The sequence below is a fragment of the Haemorhous mexicanus genome, chromosome 1 (assembly GCF_027477595.1).
Source record: "Haemorhous mexicanus isolate bHaeMex1 chromosome 1, bHaeMex1.pri, whole genome shotgun sequence".
NCBI classification, from domain to species: Eukaryota; Metazoa; Chordata; class Aves; order Passeriformes; family Fringillidae; genus Haemorhous; species Haemorhous mexicanus.
Genome location: NC_082341.1, coordinates 107,605,915 through 107,627,778, shown reverse-complemented (window position 1 = coordinate 107,627,778; position 21,864 = coordinate 107,605,915). Strand labels below are relative to the sequence as shown.

Here is a 21,864-nt window from a genome sequence, read left to right as displayed (position 1 = left end):
AAAGTTGTTTGAGGATGTCTGTGGTAGAGAAGGGATTGGGTTTTATTAATGCCCATAATTGTCACTTCTTTATAGCAACAAGTATAATTATTTACAGCAGAAGGGTCAATTTTTGTTTCATTGAGGGAACAGTGCAGTAATTGCTTATGCTATAAAAATGCTGTAATTCTTTTTTGTTATGCAGTAGAACTTGTCCTTGGATTTTTTTACTGGGACTTGAACTAAAATTTATGGTACCTGTTGCCTGGACATGCGTGGTGCAGCTTCACATGTCCTGTTAGCTTGTTCACAAATTTCCATGGTCCTTTTACTGTGACTTCTCGCATAGTCCCTGGGTAAAATGAGTATTGATCCTTGATTTCTAGAAGTGCTGATTTGTCTCACTAAAAACTCAGCATGTAATGATACCTGTCTTTTAGCAATTAATAGAAATTAATCCATAATAAGTAAAGCAAGCTAGAGCAATTCAAGAATAAAAGAGAAAAAAGATTATTCCATATCTGTGAAGAGATTAATTTCAGTTTCATAACTCACTAATACTTTCTCACAGATTTTGGTTATAATTAACAACTTAAAAATTTGCTGCACTGTTAGGAGGCTCTGCTCTTTTTTTTTCACATTCCTTTTACATGCTGTCCTTAAGTAGGTTGCAGTGGAGACCATATCTTTGCAAAATCCCATATGATAGTCTTCTCTATATTGCTTCCCTCTCATTCTGACAGCATCAGAATGAGTTCATCTCCACCAGTTCTTTGTTAAGATCCTTTGAGCACTGGTTTTCCCGATCTCCCTCATGAAGGCTGAAGTCCATCAACAATTCAACCAGTGAATCATTAACTCATGGAACTCACACCTGTTTTGCTGGCTCTGGATTGCCAACTATAGTCAGAATTGATAAAACATGTTTTTCTTAAATCTGCTTACTAAAATGAACATCTCAAACACTGAGTATTCATGGAACAGAACGGGGTCATTTTTGCATGATCACTTTGAGAGGGATGGCTCCTCACTGCTCAGATTAATGTCCTTGAGCTCAGACTTCAGGTGTGCATATTTACCTGTGAAATCTGTATGTCCAGTACTGTTCTCTTGTGCTGAAGCCAGCTGGCTGAAACAAGTCCATATTCATACTGCAGAGCTCCCAGACACTAGCACCCCTTAACAAACTGCTGTTTGGGAACAGGCTCTGATCATGTCTGGGAATTTTGGGGAGAGTGGTATCTCGCTGGTGCCACAGCCCTGCTGGGGACCTTTCCAGCAATTTAACAGGGAGGACAGTGTCCCTAGACAGATTTTAAGCAGCTCAGTGTTAGCAAGTCTGAGCCACCAGCCTGTTTTTAAGTATCATATGTTTCCAATAAAGCAGCAAAAAACTCTAACTAGAAGTACAAAGTTCCTGAAGCTTCTCTCAGGCAAACAAGTGATCTGAAGTTGATGTTCTTTTCTTATGGAACTTTTGGTGTTAGAATTTAGATGGTATTTAAATGAAAACAAAAATAATGTACAGAAGAAAGAGCATCTCCATTTGATTAGACAGGTTTCATAATATGCAGTCGCCTAGCTCTCTGATTTTTTTTGAATTTGTGTTTTCATGCTAGGCCAGCCTCAGCAGGAGACCAGAGTAGTGCTGTACAGATGGTTGGGGTGTGGGAGCAGTGTGGTGAAAGCCTCTCAGTTTGAAAACAGTATTTAACCCCAGCCTTTGATTTCTGCAAACCTGCTGAGTTGTTAGGTTATTGTGGAAAAAGCTGGTATGAATGTCACATCTCTCCTGAGAGAGCTCAGACCCTTGTATCTTAAGCAAATGTAGACCTTTACAGTAAAAATCCCAAATAAAGTGTATTTTAGGTCTTTAAATGTAAACATCTAGTTCTGTCTGACTTTAGGAAGTTCCTCGATTAGGAGCATTGATCAGCCTGTAGAGAGAGTGTGAGAGGTACAATCCTACCTTCGTGTGTGAGGGGCCCTCTGGAGTTGTAGAGACATGTTTCTCCCACTGAGTGTGTAGGTGGCTCAAATGTCCTTCTCTGTGCTTGCCTTGAGAGAAGGAGGTGTTTAATGTAGGGACCACGGTGAAGGGGTTATGAACATCAGTGGAAATTACTGCATGGCATGATTTTTGAAGGAATACTCAGTTTAAACATACCCAAGTTCAAATGCAGAACAACCAGAGCAGTCCTTGAAAATGTAAGAGGTGCTGTTGCTCTGTGCTTACTGAAGTGTGCCAGGGATTTGTTTTCATTTTACTGTGTGCTGTGGAAGGATTGAAGGCACAGTATGTGGGCCAGCTTCGTTTCCCCTGGTGGTTGTGGAACAGGATTATGTGGGGATGTATTTTGTGGAGACATTTCAAAGTAATTTTCTGACAGCATCACATGTATGTTAGTTGTAGCCACAGTGCTGAGTGTCCCATTCTAAATTCCTATAAAACTGTGGTAAGAAATTGTCAGGCATGCATAACCCATTGCTCTCACTGGGAGCCTTCTCTGTTGACCTTAATGTGTATTATATATTCCCATATCCTTGTCTGTGTGAAATGTAGCTTTTCATCTTACCTCAGTTCTTTGTTTTTGCAAAGGTTTCAATCCCTTCTTTGCAAAGGTTTGAATCCCATCAGTATTTTTCCTCTCAAATTCTAGATGCCAAAGGGAGGTGTCCCAAGTGAAAAGTATGGTGTCACCTTTGATCTTCGTTCACCTGTTTGACTCAATGAGCGCTCAGGTCAGGCTTACAGGTCATACTGGAAGCCCTGGCTGCTTGGCCCCTGCTAGTGCTGAAGCCTTGGCAGTGTTGCACATCAATATTTCTGTTCTCTAGCTATGCCATATACTTCCTATTTTTGTGTTGCTCAAGATTCAGTTTCTTTTTCTTTCATAAGATTTGAATTAAGTTTGTATTTCTAAGTGGTTCATAAGAGCTCTGAAATAGAGACTGTGATACAAGTACATGTTCACTGTGCTGTATAGTGACTTACTGAATATCAACTGGGAAGTGACTCAGTGCCTGTTTTGTTTATAGATCTAAAATATAACACATTTGGTCCACTCGACAGTAATCCTGCCTGCAGCAGTGGATTGGAGTGTTGCACAAAAAATACTGAATAGTCTTCAGGATGAGATCTAAAGTTTGCCTTTTATGAGCTAATAAGAAAGGTGCATGTTGTAAGATAGAGACTCATTTTTGGAAATAACAGAGGAGAAGAAAGTGTGCGTGGATGGCTCACAGTATGACTGTGAATCATGAAAACACAGCATGGGTGTGAAATAGGCAAATAGACTGTACTCAGCAGGTGGTGTTTCCAACAAAAGTGACAAGCTATCAGCATCATTGCACAAGACACTGGCAGGACCTCGTGTGAGCTCCTATGCCTTTCTCTGATCTACAAGGAGTACCAAGGTACTGGCACTACAACAGTGGAATGTTTTGGCATAAATGATCATGGAAAGCTTGTGTTACAAATGGTGGAACCAAGAGAGCTCAACTTGTTTTTTAACTAGCCAGTTAAGGCCAAGGGAAGAAATGATTTTTTTCTAAAAATGCATCAGAGGAATAAACTTCAGAGGGGAAGGAGAGCAATTTTATTTCAGAGACCGTATATATAACTCTAGGCAGTGGTGAATTGAAACAGGTATATGTACCTGTCAGGAAGGTGGTGCTAGTAAAAGTCACACAGCGCTGTGGAACCAAAAGCACATTTTTCAGTATTCTGTACATGAGAACCCCCAAAAAAAGCACAAACTTTTGTCAAGGTTCTCACATGGATCAGAGGTGTCTGAGTGACAAGGAGCAAAAAGTCAACGGGATTTTTCTAATAATTTAGGTTGCAACACAGTACTAATCAGTACCACTTTAATTGGCTTCTCTACAGATTCTTTGACAGTGGTGCATTTCCATACTGCCAATGACCATAAAAAATTTTCTTTAGTATTGTGCATCTTGAGCAAGTTTGTATGAGCCCTTTATTCACTAGCAAGCTCTAAATGGCTGCATTAAAAAGAATTCTTGCTAATACTTAAATGAACAGTAGGAGGACTGTGGTTTCTGGAACAAAGTAATTTGGGGCAATTCCTAGCTCTCAGTATAAATTTTTGATTGAACCATTCTTAACCATTGAACCATTTGTACTAAAGCATTTTGATCATGCATTGCAAGCAATCAAATAAATGCTTTTTCTTTGATACTAAGTAATGTTAAAGGAAACTAAAGGATAAAGAGAAGTGCTGCATGGAAAGAAGAAGAAAAGCTGTGGATGCACTCCAAGTGAAACACTGTCATTCCCCACACTTGATCCTGAAGGAGTATTCATTTTGCTGAATATTAACATGTAAACTTTCTGTTACACTGTTCATTTAAGTAGGAAAGGAAATCACTGGCATTTACAACAAGCATCATGACTCTAAAGCATTGCTAAGTAAAAGCTGATCTGCTCAACTGGATTACATTAAATGACACAAAGAAACATTAGAGTCACTTAACTGGGCCCTACAACTGAGAGCAGCAGCTCTTTAGTCAGGAGAAGTGTAAAAGCCTCAGCCTAAAACAGCATCAGAGAGTGGTAGGATAGATGTGTAAGGCATTATAAAAATGTTGAATTTAGGGAGAAAGTTCCATGGGGAAATCAGATGAGGATAGATGAATTAACTGCATTCTCCCATCTGGAGTTGAAGCTGTTTTCAAGATTAACCTCATAGGGTAGGAGAAGCACAAGGCCAAAATCTCATCTGTATTTAACAGTTGTGCTAATCCTGAACTGTGCAGAATCTTTTATCTACAGCCAGATTTCCTGTGGGAAGAGCTGTACAATGTCACACTGCCAAGGTTTCTGTGCCACCTAATCCTACCAGAGTCATTCCCTGTGCAGGGAGGAGGAAGAGTTACACCTTCACTGACAGAATAGAAGGTCAGCCTTGTATTTATCCACAGAAGTCCTGGAAACTGGGGACAATGCCACAAAAACTGACTTGTGTTCTGTGTCTGCCTGCATCATTTTGCACTGCTGATTAAAGTGCCCTGCAGAGCTTTTTTGTAGGGAAGAAAGAATGAAAATGAGCGTAGTAATCTCTGTTTCCAAATTGCTGGACTGGAACCCACTGCAGTAAAGTTGTGGAAAGAGACATTGTGGAAAGAGACATTGAGAGGAGAGAATTCTGTTGTGGTTATTTTTGTTGTGGTCTTGTCTTGCTCTCTTACAGCAGAGCTGGCAGGGGAAAATGTTCCTGTGCCTTGGGTGCCTAAGTGATAACGCTGGCCTCTGCGTTGCAACTGAAGCACAGGCATGTGATGCTTCTTACCAATTTTCCCATGAAAACAAAGCATCTGGCCAGGAGAAAATGGACAAATGAGACAACATCTTAAATGACTGTAGTGGATCTGTTTGAGCTAGTTCCTCTATGCTCTACTTTGAATCCTCTCACTGAATAGATGAAAAACTTCATATCCTCTGTGAGTGGTTTAATGAGCAGTAAACAATTTTCAAGCTTTGAATCAAAAAACCTGTTGAAATTGGCTTGTGTATTCAGTCAGCTGCCTCAGCAAATATTTTTCTTCCTGTGCTGTACACAAACCAGCAGATTGCAAAGCATCCTTGAATAAAGGGAGAAAATAAGCATTCTCCATCTACTTATAAACTGCTCATTTTAATGCATCTATTTTCTTAATTCCCCAGCTCAATTCAGTAGTGAATTTCCAGTGCACAGCTTTATAGAAGATGTGGGATATATTTAGTGTTAACAGTGTTATTAATCCATTAGCAGATCTCCTGCTCTAAATCTTACTTCTTAATTTCTGTGTAATATGACCAATTTGCATGTGCATATTAATTCCCATTTATAAATAAAAGCTGTGCAAGTGGCTCTAATCATGCCCATGAACATTGGTGCATTTGCAGATTGTCCACACCTCATGGACACTCTCCAGAGCATAGTTACAGCATTGCAGTAGTCTGTTGTTTACTAGAAAACATTGAACTAGAATATCACTTACTTGTCATCTTTATAATCAGTTTCTCTTAATAAAATTACTTTTTTAATTTTCCAACCCCTGACGATCTTTCAGCATACATGCAGATCTAATTGTTGTGGTTTGAAATACCTAAGCTGTATGTTTTTCTTACCTTCTGCAAACTGCATTTTCTACAAGTTTGTGGAGAACAGAATGAAAACAACTGCTCTAGGAGGCAGCATCACATATAACATGCATAAATTGGGAGTTGAATACAAGAGGCTGAGCAATAGTGTATCTTTATCATTTATGCATGGATTTAGATCTGAGGGAATGTTCCCATTCCTTAAGGACATCACATCATTTCTCAAGGTATTTTTTTCATTGTTTTCTAATTTAATGTTGTGTAGCTATTGATCTTCTTCATGGCTATTGAGGAAGAAATCTCATTTGAAAGTGGCCCGGGATTTCTTTGAAAGTAGATATTACTTGGACAGGTTTGCATGAAGACTGCTGCTTTTTTGTGTTACTCCATGTCTTCTAACTCCAGTAAAGTATTGTATCATATCCAGCTACCCTGAAGACTGTTGAATGAAAACAACATATTACAGTATTTATTTAAAAATAGGTGCTTGAATCTCAAAACTGTTTAGTGGAGATGACATAACATATTCATCCCATTTAGACTTAAAGAAGTGCAGCTGCCTCTGTTAGGTGGGATTTGGCCTTCCTCTTTTCCTGAGAATCCAAGTAAACTGGTCATTCAGACCTTGCTAGATCTATTTTCTACATAATTTGTGAAGAAAGGGTAACAGCATTCTGTCATATACTATAATAAAAAAAACAGTCTGTTTCTTTGTTGCTCCTTTCCTCACACAGCAGGATGGAACCAGGTGGAGTCTGATGGTTTGGGTGCCATCAACAACTTTGCTGGAGCTGAAGGTGTGTTGTAATATATCTTTGCATTCCAGTCACAAGCAATTTTCAAGCAGCAGTGAGCTGTCTTTGAGTATCAGAAAGTTAGGCATACACTTGCAGAAGTGATACTTCTGATTCTGATAAGATGGGCTGTGTGATCTTGCAGATTGTTGCATATTGGTTTGCATGTGTTCAGACTCCTGGAATTTTCTTTTGTATCTTCCTCCTTGATCTGTACTGCAGTACCATTGTGCATCAGCATTTTCTTTCTCTGTGACAGATTGAAAAGAAAGGAACAGTCAGCCCTGACATGGCTTTCCATTTTGAATATTTCCTTCAGATCCCCTCTAACTTTGTTCTTTTTTAGACTAAATTATTTTAGACAGTTTTGCTTTCTTTAATTTATTTTAAACTGTGACAAGACTTTACTCCTTTTTCCATGCTTTCCTGTTGTTCTGTAAATTGGCTTTGGCAACCTGAAAACTGGTGAGTTAAATGGTGTAATATTGGCTTATAAAAGCACTTTGCTTGCTGTACCAAGATACTTTTATCTTATACTTATGAACTTACCGTTTTTCTGTGTTCTTTTTAAAAAGAAATTAGGCAAAGAACATAAAGCTGATTAAGAAGCTTTGAAATGGTCTTTGGATTGTTCCAAGTATCATAAATGTAAACTCATTGGAAGTCTGTTCTCTGGCTTGGTACCAAAATATATTGTCATAGTTTCAGCAAAATTTGTTGAAGTAGAAAACAATGTTTATAGAGCACACAGTTCATCAGACAATGAGAATCTCATTTTATGATCTAATAGCACATTTTAGCCTGCAGTAATAGATAAGATTTCTTAGTTCTTACGATTTGCTACTAAGCATAGGATTTCAAGGTCATATTATTTGATTTGGACTAACTTTGGATCACAGTTTTGCTTGTTTGCAATCTGGTCACATTCTGTTAAGTCTTTGGTAATGCATCTGACATCACACTCGGGTAAATCAAACAGATGAACAAAAATGTATGTACTAAGAAGTTTTAGAATAACTTATATTCCACTGCTGGTATTTTTTGAAAAACAAACAAACCAAAAAAGAGGATTTCTAAGATGGTATAACCACATCTGCTTACAGTTCTGAGAAACTGGCAGTCTGACTGAAATTAAGACTTCTAGAATAAACTGCTAATTCTTGACACAATATAAGGTGGTCATTTTGCATACTATATATATCTAAACTTTCATTACAATTGCTGTGTCCCTGTGCTTGTTACAAATTTCTAATTACTAAATTGCAGTGGCATCAAAGAAAAAATACTCAGATAAAGCCTTAAATTAGTTAAGTAAAAAAATCAGCAGCAAAAGTCTTTCATCTTGACCTAATTTACTTGAAATTCTATTCCTGATGTGAAGATTAATAACAGGTGGCCTTTCAGGGAGCACTCAGTTTGAGTCTAATGTTCTAGTTGTTCTTTTATTATCCCAAACATCTATAACTAAAGGATTTTTGCACCGTGCCCTTTGTTCACAATGTGGGACTGTAATTGAGTTCATATTTCTCACCCAACCTTTCAGCTGTAATTAATATTTTATTATATCAGATTTTATCACTAAATAGCCTGGCAGCAGGGTATTGAGCCACACGCACGCTCCCACACACGCGTACACACACAAAAGCCATAGTGACTTATTGATGCCAAGCAAGTTCCATGTAATGAGTTATGGTTGAGAGAATACAAAATAAATTCGTGGTACCCAGCTAATATTCCAAAGCAATTTAGAACTCATCTTATCTTGATCAAGCCAGGACAAAGAGAAATTAAAGTTACAAGACTGAAATAGTCAGTGTTGTGTTGTTATATCAGACATGTGGCATCTAACAAAAATGGTCTTTGCAAGACCAGCTATTAAGTGTTTTCATTATTATATTTTATGAGCAAGACCAGTTTAGGTCATGCGCTCTTTGTGCTAAGAGTTACACACTGTCCTCTGAGCTCTGCTAAGCACAAACACCTCCACAGCATGACAAATGTAAAAATCTGAACATCTAAGTTGATTTGCTATTTGTCCTTTAAACTGGAATAAACCGAAATGATTCTTTGTGCTACACTGCATACCAGGGGCATTGTGGGTGTTACTCTAAGCTATTCTGATGGAAATAAGATTTTTTTAATACAAATTTTGAAAGATGGATAAAGTCTTATCATACAAATATCTGTAAACAAGATTGGAGAGAAATATTTCATAAAGCTAGGTAACTTTGATGATGGGTTGTTTTCATTAAAAACTTCCCACATAACTTGTGACTAACTGGCATTTCTCTTCTCAGCAGGATTTTACACAGAAGTCTCCCACCCCCTCTGCCTCTCCCTCTCTGTCTCTCCCTTTTTTCCTCTGCATCCCTCTTTCTCCTCATCTCCCTTTCACCACCTTCCTTCTTCCCTCACTGCTTTGAATAGGTGATTACTGGAAGAAAGTACTCAAATTAAGAGCAGATCAGTAGCAGGATAGTACAGAACAAGCTCTGCGCTTGAAATGGTTTGTTCATTGTTTGTTAACAGCAGAAATAGCCTCTTGAAATCTCTACCTGCAGCTTTCTTTTTAAATTATTTTTAGTTTTTTGTACCCAACAATGTTGCTTAGAGAATGAGTAGGCCCTTCTTCCCCAAGGGGGAGAGCTGTGTTGCAAAGATGAAGAAGAGCTAAGCCTCCTCCCATGGTCAGGAGAGGAACTGCAGTGTGTTTCTGGCTACAGGAAAGTGTAGATTTGCTGTGGTGGGAAGGATGGCCTAAGAGGTCAAGCCCTGGGGATCAGTGTTTCTGAGAGCACAGTTTTATTCCTTATGGGGGTAGGGACAATCTGTTTAGCTTTCTGCAAGTCAGTATATCATGCTTTCTCGATTGCTGTATCTCAAGTTAAAATATCTGGAAATACTCTAAAGAAAAAGAGGAAGAGATAACTATATGTGATTATAAACAACTTGGCAATGGTGAGGAGTGGCGTAATAAGCAGCTGAATGTATTTATTTATTTTTTATTCAGTTTTTCCATGTTGATCACCAGAATATCTCAGAATAGTCGCTTTGTGGACTGTTCTGTGGAATTAGTAACCTCACAGTCTCTCTGTGGTTTGCATCATTCATTTTAAAGGCAAGTTGTGAGAAGACCATAAAGAAAGTAGGAGGCATCCCTGTTTTGTACTGCTTGGTAATGAAGTCGGTCTCAAAGCCCTGGATGATCTAAAGCTTTAGGTTAGTTCAGTTTAGACCAGCATCATTGAAGTTAGTGATATTGCTGCTTGGGCTTAAATTAAGAGCATAAAGCCTTGTGGAGTGAGATCAATAGTATCTGGTTCCTAGAGGGACTGAGTCATTACTCAGTAGGAATAAAACTTTTCACTGGTAGAATGAAGAAAGGGACTACTCCTTGTCTTCTGTGTGCTATATTACATGTCCAAGATTAGAATTAAGCTTTCTGACTCATAAATAAGTTAAAGTTTACACCTGGCTTTTTTCCTGGTTTCCTAAGAAAACAAGTCTTAAGTATCATCTTGTTCATCCGCCTGTATGTTCCTTCCTTCCCTCGTTAATAAAGGACCTCTTGGAAATTTTTAAGCAGTAGTGTGAGTGTTGCATAAATAGTGAGTTTCTCACATTCTTTGGCACCTCTGTGAAAGACCCAGATTGGCATCTGAAGGGTTAGGCTGTGTTGGAGTATGAGTTAGTTCATTTCATGTGGGCCATGGCAGAGAGCTACAATTGACATATAAGCTCCACAGGCCAGGATGGAGCCCAGATCAGCCACAGCATGTGTCTCCTCTTTTCCAGCCAGTGTTTGGGAGATGCTAAAAGGAGCTGAGCATATTGAAGGTGGGAGCTGGGTATCACAGATGACATGTGGAATAGAGATGGGATTATAACATTCTGGATTTCTTGCAGTAAAATTTGTAGTGCCTTAGTCTATTTAAAGGCGTTGATGCATCTTCTGTTTCAAATGGCCTTTAAAAAACCCAGTATCTGGTCAATGTAAATGGGATAGTTTTGTCCCTTAAACATGAAAGAGCTGTCAGCAGAGATGTTTTTTTGTTGCCAAAAAGTTAATGGTGACATACTGAGCAGAAAGATTATAAGGTTACAGTTACCAGAGTTATTTATGGAAGAAGCCAAGTGTCAGTTAGTGGAGCAATTTAAAAAAATGCTCAGTAGATCACAGTGAGTGTCAAGAGATCTTTTAGGCAGTCATTCTTGGATAACAACCCCACCCCAGTTTTAAGAAAGTACATAATATGATTTTCCAGCTCTATTATGAAGTAAATTAATTTTATAAATGATGCACCATTTGTTTGTAAAAGGTATTTGATTTTTTAATATAGCTATGAAATCAAACATCTTTTACAAACACTGTGTGTAACGTATAAAAAAGTAGATGGGTGTGAGTTGTTCAAAATGCTTTGTTTAAAGTGTATCTATATTAGAGAGAGACTTCATTTTTATTTTATCTATCTTTCCTACTACTGCTTTTTATTTTCACTTCTTATTTACCAAACAGGATGATACATGTCAAGCTGTTTTCAGTACATTATCTGTTATTTTCTTCTTTTCTTCTCTACTTTCCTGCCTTGTGTAAACTTTAGTATTCTTGAATATTTCAATCTTTTCCTTCTTTTGTTTTGTCTCTTTCTTTCTCTTTTCATATGCACAGTTACTTGTCTGAAATACTGCTTTTATTCTGTGAAAAAAAACCAAATTAACCAAAAAAAAAAAAAAAAAAAAAACCACAAACTAAAAACCAAACAATCCCCAGCCAAACAAAAAACCCCCAAAAACACCCAAGGGGAAGAAAACGAAAACCACCAAAATACATTGCCAGGTCTCTCGTGCCCCTCTTAATTTGTCGCTTGCAGCCTGTTTTTAGCAGATTGATCTCATTGATACTGTATGGGGCACATTAGGGGAGCTCTGTAGTCAAAGATGTCCTTTTCTTTTCCAGCATTTAATAGCTGAAATAAATTATTAATCTAGAGCCAAATTCTCTCTTGTGTCATATTACTTAAACCACTAGAAAACTACTGTGAACTCCTTGTGAAACAGTACTATTTTAAGCAAGCTTAATTTTATTTACATTTTGTACTCACTTTGTATTGTGCAGGTCTACAGACTGTATACAAAATTTATAAGATTTATATGTTTTCTTGATATTTTTGAGTTTGAAGAAAAAGCAGGCAAATACATAAATCTGTATTAAGTATGGAGAGCACAAGCCACCATGAAGTTTTAAGTGTTTTCACAAAAAGTATGTTTCTGATCATAGGGTGGTTTTGTGGCCTGCAATATTTTAGAACATATAATTTTTTCAGCAGAAGAAACAATAATTAAAAACTTCTCCTACAAAATAACAAAAATGTGTAAATTATTACCTTTTAGAAGAAAAAGAGAGTTAGAATTATGTGGTTATTTCCAAGTATTTGTGGTTATTTCCAAGTGGGGAAACTGATGATTAAGGAATTTCAGGTGTAACAATGTACATAACAGTTGTGAAAACATAGTTGCATCCTGTCATTTTTGTCATCCTGTTTGTGGTAATTGTGACAGTCACTTGTAGGCCAGTGCAGTAATAACACTGCCAAGTCCTAGCTGGGGACCAGTATTTAAATAATTACAAATAATTAACCATGCGGTGATATAACCACGGAGAAAAAAATACCATTTCATCAGTATTTATCAAGAATCTGGGGGGTTGGGAGGGTTGAGAGAGCAGCTTTGATTCCCTTGCCTGTTCACAGTAACAGAGCAGTCTCTTGTGCCACAATTATTGTTGTTGTTATGTCTAACCACTACTTATATACTTGTTGGGCAAATGGGTCTTATAAATTTTAATATGCTGTTTCAATAGTAAAGTAATACTTCTTTTGAACAAGTGTAGGTTAGCATATGTATTGAATTTATTGATTTTTTGCGCAGGATGGATGGGGCAAAGTTAAAACTGCAGTCCATCAGCAGGCTATATGTTGTAAAACCAAATACAGATTATCTACTGCCACAATCTTTATTGTCTTGCTAAATAACAAAGTATTCCAAACTGAAATTCTTGTGAGATTTTCCACTCTGTCTCTCCCCTTCTCTACTAACAAAACAAAACTTCATTTTGGATTGTCATTTGTCATGACTGAATCTAAAGGCAGAAACATTTCAGAAAGGTTTCATGAATGGTGTTATGGTTGTCTGCAATTACGAGGCTGAAGATGGACACTCTTTGCTGGACACTCTATGCCCCTGACAAGTGTGCTTGGATTCTCTAAAACAGTGAATCTCTGTACTAGGAAATAAGACAAAAGGTTAAACACACCGTGTCATCAGGACTAGATGGCACCCATCTGGCCCCTGGAAAGTGGAAGGAGCATGGACGCTGTCTCCTTTTCCTTGCAGAATTTCTTCGTGCAGTTTTCTGAGCCAAAGCTCTGATGTGTCCCTTATATCCTAGGGAGTCCAGATTTGCAAAAGAGAAATGTATTTTTTCTTCTGCATCTGGAAGACAGAATTTGAATGTGTTACGAACTTCTGGTGGCCTTGAAATTACTGTTTTCAGAGCCTATCTGTCTCTTCTGCAATTAAGATACAATGTAGCAAATGTTTTCCTTCTCAAGGGAATTGAACCTGTTGTCATATCCTTCCCTGGTGACTGTCCTTAGAAGAAAGAACAAGCAAAATATCTTTAACTTCCAGAGACTTAATGCTTTCCATTTGAAAAATTGTCAGGATTTCCTGTATAAAACCATAGGAATGCTAAGGAGTGGTTTGCTTGGATGTATTTTCCCCTGAAAATCTCCTTTGTAAATGCTGACTTTTAAGTCCTTGAGACCATCCATACAAAAGAGTTGGGCAGTCACAAAGCAGCTTAGGAGTTTTACATTAAAAACTGGATACTGTTCCCCAGTGGACTTGGGTCTGTGAAGATAAAGCTTATTACGACACCTGAGAGTTTACATTTGCCGCTATCTCTAGGGACTGAACCTAAGCTGTCTTATCTCCTCCTTTACAGCCCTTTAGGTATTTCTGCTGTGATTGATCTGAGAAATAGGGCTCCTTGCATGACAATGGTGGTGTTGTATAATACTAGTCTCTCTTGTGTTCATGCCAGGTCTGATTCCAAAAGATTCCTTGAATTTTATTTTTTCCCCCATGGGCTGAAAATTTCAGGTGCCAGTAATAGTATTTTCTGGGAATGAAGACAGGCCCTGCCTTGGAGAATCTAACCAGACTTATCTCTTGACCTGCAAAGCTAGTAGATAAAGGCAGATGTGAAAGTAGAATCATTCCATTCAAGTTTGAACAAGCTGGTAGCACAAAGTATTTTATTTACTTAGCACCTTTTCTGCATTTGTGAGGCAACAACTGTTCCTCAGAGTTAGAAACCTGCCAAAGAATGGTAAAGCTTTTGTTTACATGGTACCTAGTAGCTTCAAGTAAAGATGCAAACAAAAAGTTAGTAGGATTTAAGATTCCTTTCACTCTGAAAAGCTATAAGGATTTGAGATTCCCTTCACTCACCCCAAGAAACAGGCAATATACCTCTAACACTAGTACATGAAGGGCTTAAATGGGAACCATTGCAAGAATTTTGATGATTTTGTTGTGCAAATATTATTTGCAGCATTGCCTAAATCACATTTTTCCCCCAATATAAATTACATATTAATGTATGATTTTAAAAATACTTGTTGGCATTGTTGGTACAGCAGCATCAATTTAGAGGTTTTGCTTTGTCTCCTTTTTTTTCTTCACTCTAAGTTCTTCACTATAAGTTCTATAAGTTCTATAAGAACTTATAGTTCTATAAGAACTATAAGTTCTTCACTGTAAGTTTTCTTCACTATAAGTTCTATATTGTCATGTCTGAACATTATGTTCTTACAAGGGCTTTTTTTTTAAGCTTCTTCAACTTTTTTTAGGAGTTGTAGTGAGTGATGCTGTATTTTGCAAAAAGCCCAGAAAATCTCTGATCCCCCAGATAAAACATCCCTGAAATAGTGGTGTCTACCTTAAACAATCTTCTCCATCATTAGTAGGTACACTCATTTGTCCTACTGTTAATCAAAAACTCCCTGGTCTTACCTCTGGTCCACAGTTGAACCATGTGTGCTTCCCCTTTAATAAAATATGCAAAGTGGTCACAGGGACAGTGGTCAGCAGGACAGGACTGCTATTCGGCTGCTTCTCTGGCATTGAATCCGTTCTGGAAATGACTGCACACAGAGTATGTTTTATTCACTGTAAGTTAGGCTTTGGTAGAACTCCTCACCCACTGGCAAAGCCTGTGTAGCTGTGATGGTGAGACAGCTGATAAATCAGGGGTTGTTCATCACCTTTGTTTAATTCACTTATAATAAATAAGGCACTCTCACAGTAGGAGGAGAGTTAGTGGCAATTTCTTGTAGCCTTTTTCTATTTGCCTGCTAACCATAAATTATTAATTCCTGTCCTTTAAAGAGTAATTTCCCTCTTCCATTTCAAGGGGCATTACATATGTATAATTACAAATAATTTCTAGAACTTGTAAAATTTGAAGTTACAGGATGAATTACAAGAATCTAGTGCAGTATAAGGGCATGGAGAAATAAATATGTATCTCCAGCGTTAATCCATATCAATATGATATGACTATGTCAGAGACAGCTGATGACAGAGATGAAGGTGTGTTGCATATTATACAGAAAAAACTGTCCAAAGGCTGTATTCGTTTCAAGAAGCAATGTTAGGCAATAAACTTGCATAACACATGACAAAGATATATGGAGTTTTAGATACAGAACATAAAAGAACTAATACATTTTAAAAGTCTTAATGGCAGGACAATAGAAGAATTTGCAGGATCTACAGAAGATTTCCCTTATTACAAACTGTGGGGACTTTGATGGTTTGAGCAATCAGGTTCTTCATGGACTCAGAGCTGTGATAATGGGGTGGGGTTTGGGTTTCTTAATTTTGCCCTCTATTGGAACTGGTATTTCAGTAGAAAAATGCAGTAAAGTGATTCTAGCATGCAGATAAATAGGACTGTGGGAGTGAGTAACTTAAATAATGGCCAGTATGTAGATTAAGGGTTATTCTATTGTTTGGCTCTGTAAGCATTAAAACAAAGTAAGCATGCAAGTCAAAATACAGAAATAGATCTATGGAAAGTACCGGTTTTCTATATTTCTAGTAAAGCATGAACTTATAACAGTGCGCAGAAAACTTCAATATTAGGCTCGAGAGTGTTACCATGACAGTCTGCAAAGGTAGCCCAGCAGTTTACACAGCTCATTAGGGCACTCCTTGTGGACCTTAAGGGCTTTGCAGGCTTTGTACATTTCTTAGGGGGGGAAAAAAATTATCAAGGATAGTAAGAATTCAAAGGGATTTTAAACAATTGGAGCAGGAATAAGAAAGTTTCTTATTCTCATTTTACAACTGGATTTTTGAGCCCCATAATAGTTGATTGACTTGCCTAGGATCCCACACAGCAGCTGTATTGAGACTAGTAAATAAATTCAGATAGTCTTTGTCTATATTCAGTTCCTTAGGCCACCTCCCCTCTGTGAAATTAATTCTAAAAATTTCTTAAATGCTTCAGTTATATAAAGCATCAAGACTGTTTTAGAGAGACAAAATAGAGCTGACAGTTCAATAGTGAAGTAATCAAGCTTGTTTTCCCTTTGTTTACAATTTGGAATTACTTTGGAATTAGGTGTAATTATAGATTAATAAGTTTCAATAAATGCCTAAATGGTACATATTAAGTATGTACAGGTACATACTCGTGTATGAAGACTTCTGAAGTCTACATTTGCATCCAATAGGTCCTTCTGGGAAAGTTATTCTGTAACTTTGAATGAGACTTTGATTAATTAAAATTTTATTTACATTCCAGTAATGTGGAGTTATGTCCTGAATCAGGAGGTTACCAAAACCCATCATTTCATGTAATTAAGACTAGATATATACTTAAGTCTTCTTTGAAATTGTCATTTGTCTATGTACTCTGAGCATCTTTTATTACCGTGCTAATACGTTTTCTTTCTGCTTTCATGTCTCTTTTTCAGCTCTGAAAAAAAAAATTTAGTGTATTTATCAGACATTGACACACCATTCCAATTTCAGCAATCCAAATTCAATGAATATCTGAGAGACCTGCTATGTTTAATTTCTTACAATAATTAAAGTACAGTGTTCAGATCTGTATCTTTGCATAATCATTTAAATTCGGGACTGGTTTTGAATTGTTAGACTAAAAAGCAGTGTAAAAACAATACAATTTTTTTTCTTTTCCCATACACCTTTTTAATCCCCAAATTTGAAGCATTTGAATCCTAGGTTAAAAATAACTGCCATGTGTTCCTTTCTCAGTGCAGCATCGAACTATTTATTTATAAAAAAATTTTTTTGAATTTAATTTCGAAGGCATTGAAATATAGTAGAGCTGTGTAACAGGAATACTTAAATTACATTTCTTTGCTTCTGGAAAAGCAGTCTAAATGCTGCCGAGAATCGATATGCTTTTAGCACATTTCACTGTAGTGCAGAACTTGTTTTCTGGATTACAGGTAGGAAGACTTTATTCTCTGAAATGTAGAGTTGTGGAAAAGGAATAATTTAATGTCAAACAAGCCAGAAATCTGACTAATACACAAGAGGAATAGTAGAGTCGTGGCTCACAGTGCTAGCTCAATTCGCTGAGCTTGAGCCCTTTTCAGAGTAGGCTGTCAAGCTGTTACATATTAAAGAAAATAATATTAATTGTAAAACCTAGAGAAAGCTTTTGGATTATAATTGTAATTGGGGTAATTTTGTAAAATTCATTAGCAAGATGATCTCATTTGTACAAATGTAAAAAGTATCTCTGATAAAATTCTGTCAGGTTTCCATTGACCCAGGTGCTCATAATGTGTTAATTTACATCAGAGAAACAGCCATGTGTGGAAATTGGCCAGCAGATAGGATTTAGTTATTTTTCATTAGCGCTTGGACTTTGATGAAGGGGAACAGAAAAGAGTTGTTTGACCTTTCAGTGCTTAAATTATTAAAGAGCAAATAGATTTGAGGTCTAGTTGCTTGCAAATCTAATTTGTCTTGTGGAGTAAAGATTAAAAGACATTTTGAGTTTGAAATTGCTCCAGTCAACTTACTTCTTTCTTTAAAGTATCTGAAAATGAGTAGATGGCAGGCATCTGAAAGGTATACAATGAGTAGTGCATGTGGTATAAGTAAGTATGGGTTTACCACAGGAAAAGGAGGATTTTAATCACAGATTTGTTTCTAAAATGTCTACTGTGTTTAGCTTTAATCACTGAGTGAAAAATTAAGAGAATCCTCATTTCAGTACTGAAACAAGTCATAGTATCTCATCTGAAGTCCCTCTTATATTCAGGCCTGCTGCAAGGCAGAAGTAACTTAGTTTACTATCCATCGTGCTTAGTGAAACTGCTGGATTCTTATATTTGCTGCAGTATTAGGCAAGCATATCCAGCTCCACTATCTTGCAGGAATACATCACCTTCTGCATTTTTTTTCCAATACTCCATTTAAGTTTGCAAAGTATTTATTGTAGATTAATATTGCAAATTAATAGTTAGAGGAGGCAACATGCTGTCTTCAAAGAAGCTTGGAGTCCTAGTTCTAAGCAACTCTCTTTTGTTTTAGAAAATTAATTCTTTTGTTTTAGAAAATTAATTCTGAAAATCATGTCAAAAGTTGATTTGTAAGAAAAAAACCAAGATTTTCATGTAGATATTCTATGGCTAGGATTTTTTACAAATCAGTTCCCATGTAAGAAAAAAACCAAGATTTTCATGTAGATATTCTATGGCTAGGATTTTTTACAAATCAGTTCCCACAGGATCAAAGAAACATTGCTGTGGATTGACCTTCATTTACTACTCAGCATGGAATTAATCAACTAATGAAAATGTTTCTGCTTGATATGAAGCAGAATATCTCTTGTTGCACAGAGCTGCAAAATGTACAAGCAGAGGCCTTCAAGTGAACCCTCAAGACATTCCTCTGTCCCTGGCTGTACTAAATTCTTGCATGGATAGATGCATGAAGTTCAGCATTAAATTAAAACATTTAAAATGGAGTGTCTGCTTTTAGATGTCTACCTGTGAGCTGAGTATTTAGTTGTTATAATCAATGGAGTCTGAGAAGCAATTAGGTTGACCTAAAAGTGGACGCCTTCCTTCTGCTCAGGTCTCTTGGAACTGTAGATGTGTAGACATCTTCATGAAGGCAGATAGGTTTAAGTGTGTTAACATTGAGCTAAAGCTCTACCCTATTGAAAGTCTATATCAAGCAGAAGGAAAGTGCATTCTCTGTGTTAACTTTCTGGGCATTTTTTGTGAGCATAGAAGTGCAGCATGTCCTACTGGAGATGCTAGATCTTAAAAATACAGTCAACAAGGTCTGTGGCACATGATCAGTAAGTCTGGTAAAAAAACAGTAAGACGGTCAAGAAAATTGGCATTTTCTGCCCCTTGGTGATATTTGACTATAAAGACTCTGCAGACCTTAAATGGTGGGGTCACAGAATCATAGAATGGTTTGTGCTGGAAGGGACCTTTAAAGATCGTCTGGTCTGACCCCGTACTCTGGTCAAGGGATGCCTTCCCCTCCAGGTTGTTAAAGCACCATCCCTTCTGTCATTGGACAGTTCATCACTTTATTTCTAAACCAGATTTGCCTCTAGAAGGGAAGTAGCCATAGCTGTGCAGGGATATGACTAAACCAATAAACCCTGTTGGGTCCAGACTGAGATGGTCCTGCAGGAGCTCAGCCCATGTGTCCCTGTACTTTGGGCAGAATCTTCTGTAAACATAATTCTCTACCTACAGATGACGGGAACAGTAACATGTCAGAAGACTCTGTGGATATTTCATCTTTAAGAAGCTTCCTATGCAGAGATTGCTGGTTTTTATGAACTGTCAACTTGAAAGATTATAACTTGTTACTGGATGTAGATGATACGCAAAAATGTGGACACGTTGCCACTTTGACATCAATTATCTAGACGGACTTGTTTACTGGGATTCAAGACTCCAGGAGACAAATACTGATTAAGAATCACTGGTCCCCAGTGAAGCAATAAACTTATAAGCCAGTCCTCTTTAGAGACATGGACTTCCCACATGACGAATTTAAAAGCACTGACTCAGTCTTTTACAGCAACTGCAAGGGTATAATGATTACACTGTTTGCATATACAGCAGAAATTGCAATTTCTTTGTTCCTGTTTGAATGTCCATAGCACCTTTACAGTGGGGAGGGATGGACTGTTCTCTGTAGGTCCCAGTACAGCAGAGACTGCAAGTGCAAACTGACTTGCTTTGAAGAATGCAGAAACTGAAAAGTATGGTTATCTATGAGATGTGTGAAAGTTCTTTGCTGAGTGATAATAACTTCCATCAAAAAGTGTTTTATACTTGCTCAGCAATAGTTAATATGCCACTGAAATTTCACTTTATGCTTTTATAAATACTTAAAATGTCAGCAGTTAGGTAAATACTGGTCCCTATCTCTCTGTAATTTATGTCTTCATTTTTATCTTAGTACTAATTTAATTTCATTTAGGTAAAAGAACAGGTTAGAGAAGGGACTCTATAGCTTTATGCTTGCTTTGGTGAACAAAATAATACTTAATTTCACATTTTAGCACTGATTAAACACAATTTTTCTGTACTAGAGTTTGAACAGGAAAATGTGCTGTGCATTCACTTGTGTGAAAAGCTGTGGTGTGTATGGCTAATTTTGTCTTTCCAGAACTAAATTAATTTGAAAACTTGAATCTATTCCACAAATTTCTACACCTGAATATTAAAATGTCATTTTTCCCCTGTGTTCTTTGCTTTTAACAGTTGTTTTTTTCCAGTAAACACTGGTACACTGTTATGGTTTTAGGATGGTTTGACTGCCCAAGTTTTAAAATAACCACTGTTTCTTTTGTTCTTTCCTTTCTACACTCTTAGTGTCTATCAAATCGTTGTTGAGGAAGAGCGCCCACGGAGGACCAAAAAAACAACTGAAATCCTAAAGTGCTACCCAGTGCCCATTCATTTCCAGAATGCCTCACTCTTGAATTCCCAGTACTACTTTGCTGCAGAGATTCCAGCCAATGGTTTACTAGCTGCTCAGCCTTTTACTATTGGTGATAACAAAACCTACAGTGGTTTCTGGAATACTCCTCTTCTTCCTCATAAGAGCTACAGCATCTATTTCCAAGCTGCTAGCAGAGCCAATGGGGTAGGTCTTGCAACAGGCGTGATTTTATACATGTGTTTGTGTGTAAAGAAATGATTGGCATCAACTAGCAGGATACCCAATTTAGTTGCTAATGAGAAAATGAAGTAGCCATGAAATGTAACACACTGAGTTTAAAAAATAGCAGTTTTCCTAACACAATATTGCTTAATGATTAAAGGTTACAGGAAAGAGGAGGGGAAAACCACACATTTTGTCAGTAGTGAGCAGGCAAAGTAGTATGTTACTGTTCTGTCTTATTAGCTAAAAGCTGTCCAGTGACTGTGTTTGACTGGCTTTTTTTCTTCCTTTTTGTTTTTTTTTTCTTACTTTGAACAAGAAAATGTTGTGATTTCTTTGGTTACATTTAAGCCAAACACGATTGTGGGTTTTAGCACATCTGTCTTGGCATGTCCAGTCCTGTTACCTTAGTTTGTATCATCTTGAGCTCCCTTTTTCTCATTTGGTTGTCCTGATTGAATTAGAAATCACCTTTTTTTTTTTTTTTGTCCCTTTCTGCAAACAAAGTAAAAGGAAAAAGAGGTAGATGGAACTGAAATGAAAAGTGTGGAAAAAGATCCTCACAGATCATGTTTCATCAGACTAATTCTTCCTGGAATTGTTTTTCATTTCCTGGACAGACCTACCCAGAGCCCTTCAATTCTTGATAAGCTTTGGCTGTCTGTGCTGACAGCCTGGAAATGTTTTCTGCCAGAAACCATAATGCTCCCTCATTCACAGTGCACCGAC

General features: G+C 37.3%; 1 protein-coding gene across 10 annotated transcripts in view; it reads left to right on the top strand.

The window, feature by feature from the left end:
• Positions 1-21,864, top strand: part of PTPRM (protein tyrosine phosphatase receptor type M) — a 443,590-nt gene that overhangs the window by 244,705 nt on the left and 177,021 nt on the right. For all 10 annotated transcript variants that reach the window (XM_059858357.1, XM_059858382.1, XM_059858348.1 and 7 more), the window contains one exon: positions 20,844-21,117. In XM_059858357.1, coding sequence (XP_059714340.1) covers positions 20,844-21,117 — 274 coding nt within the window. The remainder of the gene's footprint in view (positions 1-20,843; positions 21,118-21,864) is intronic.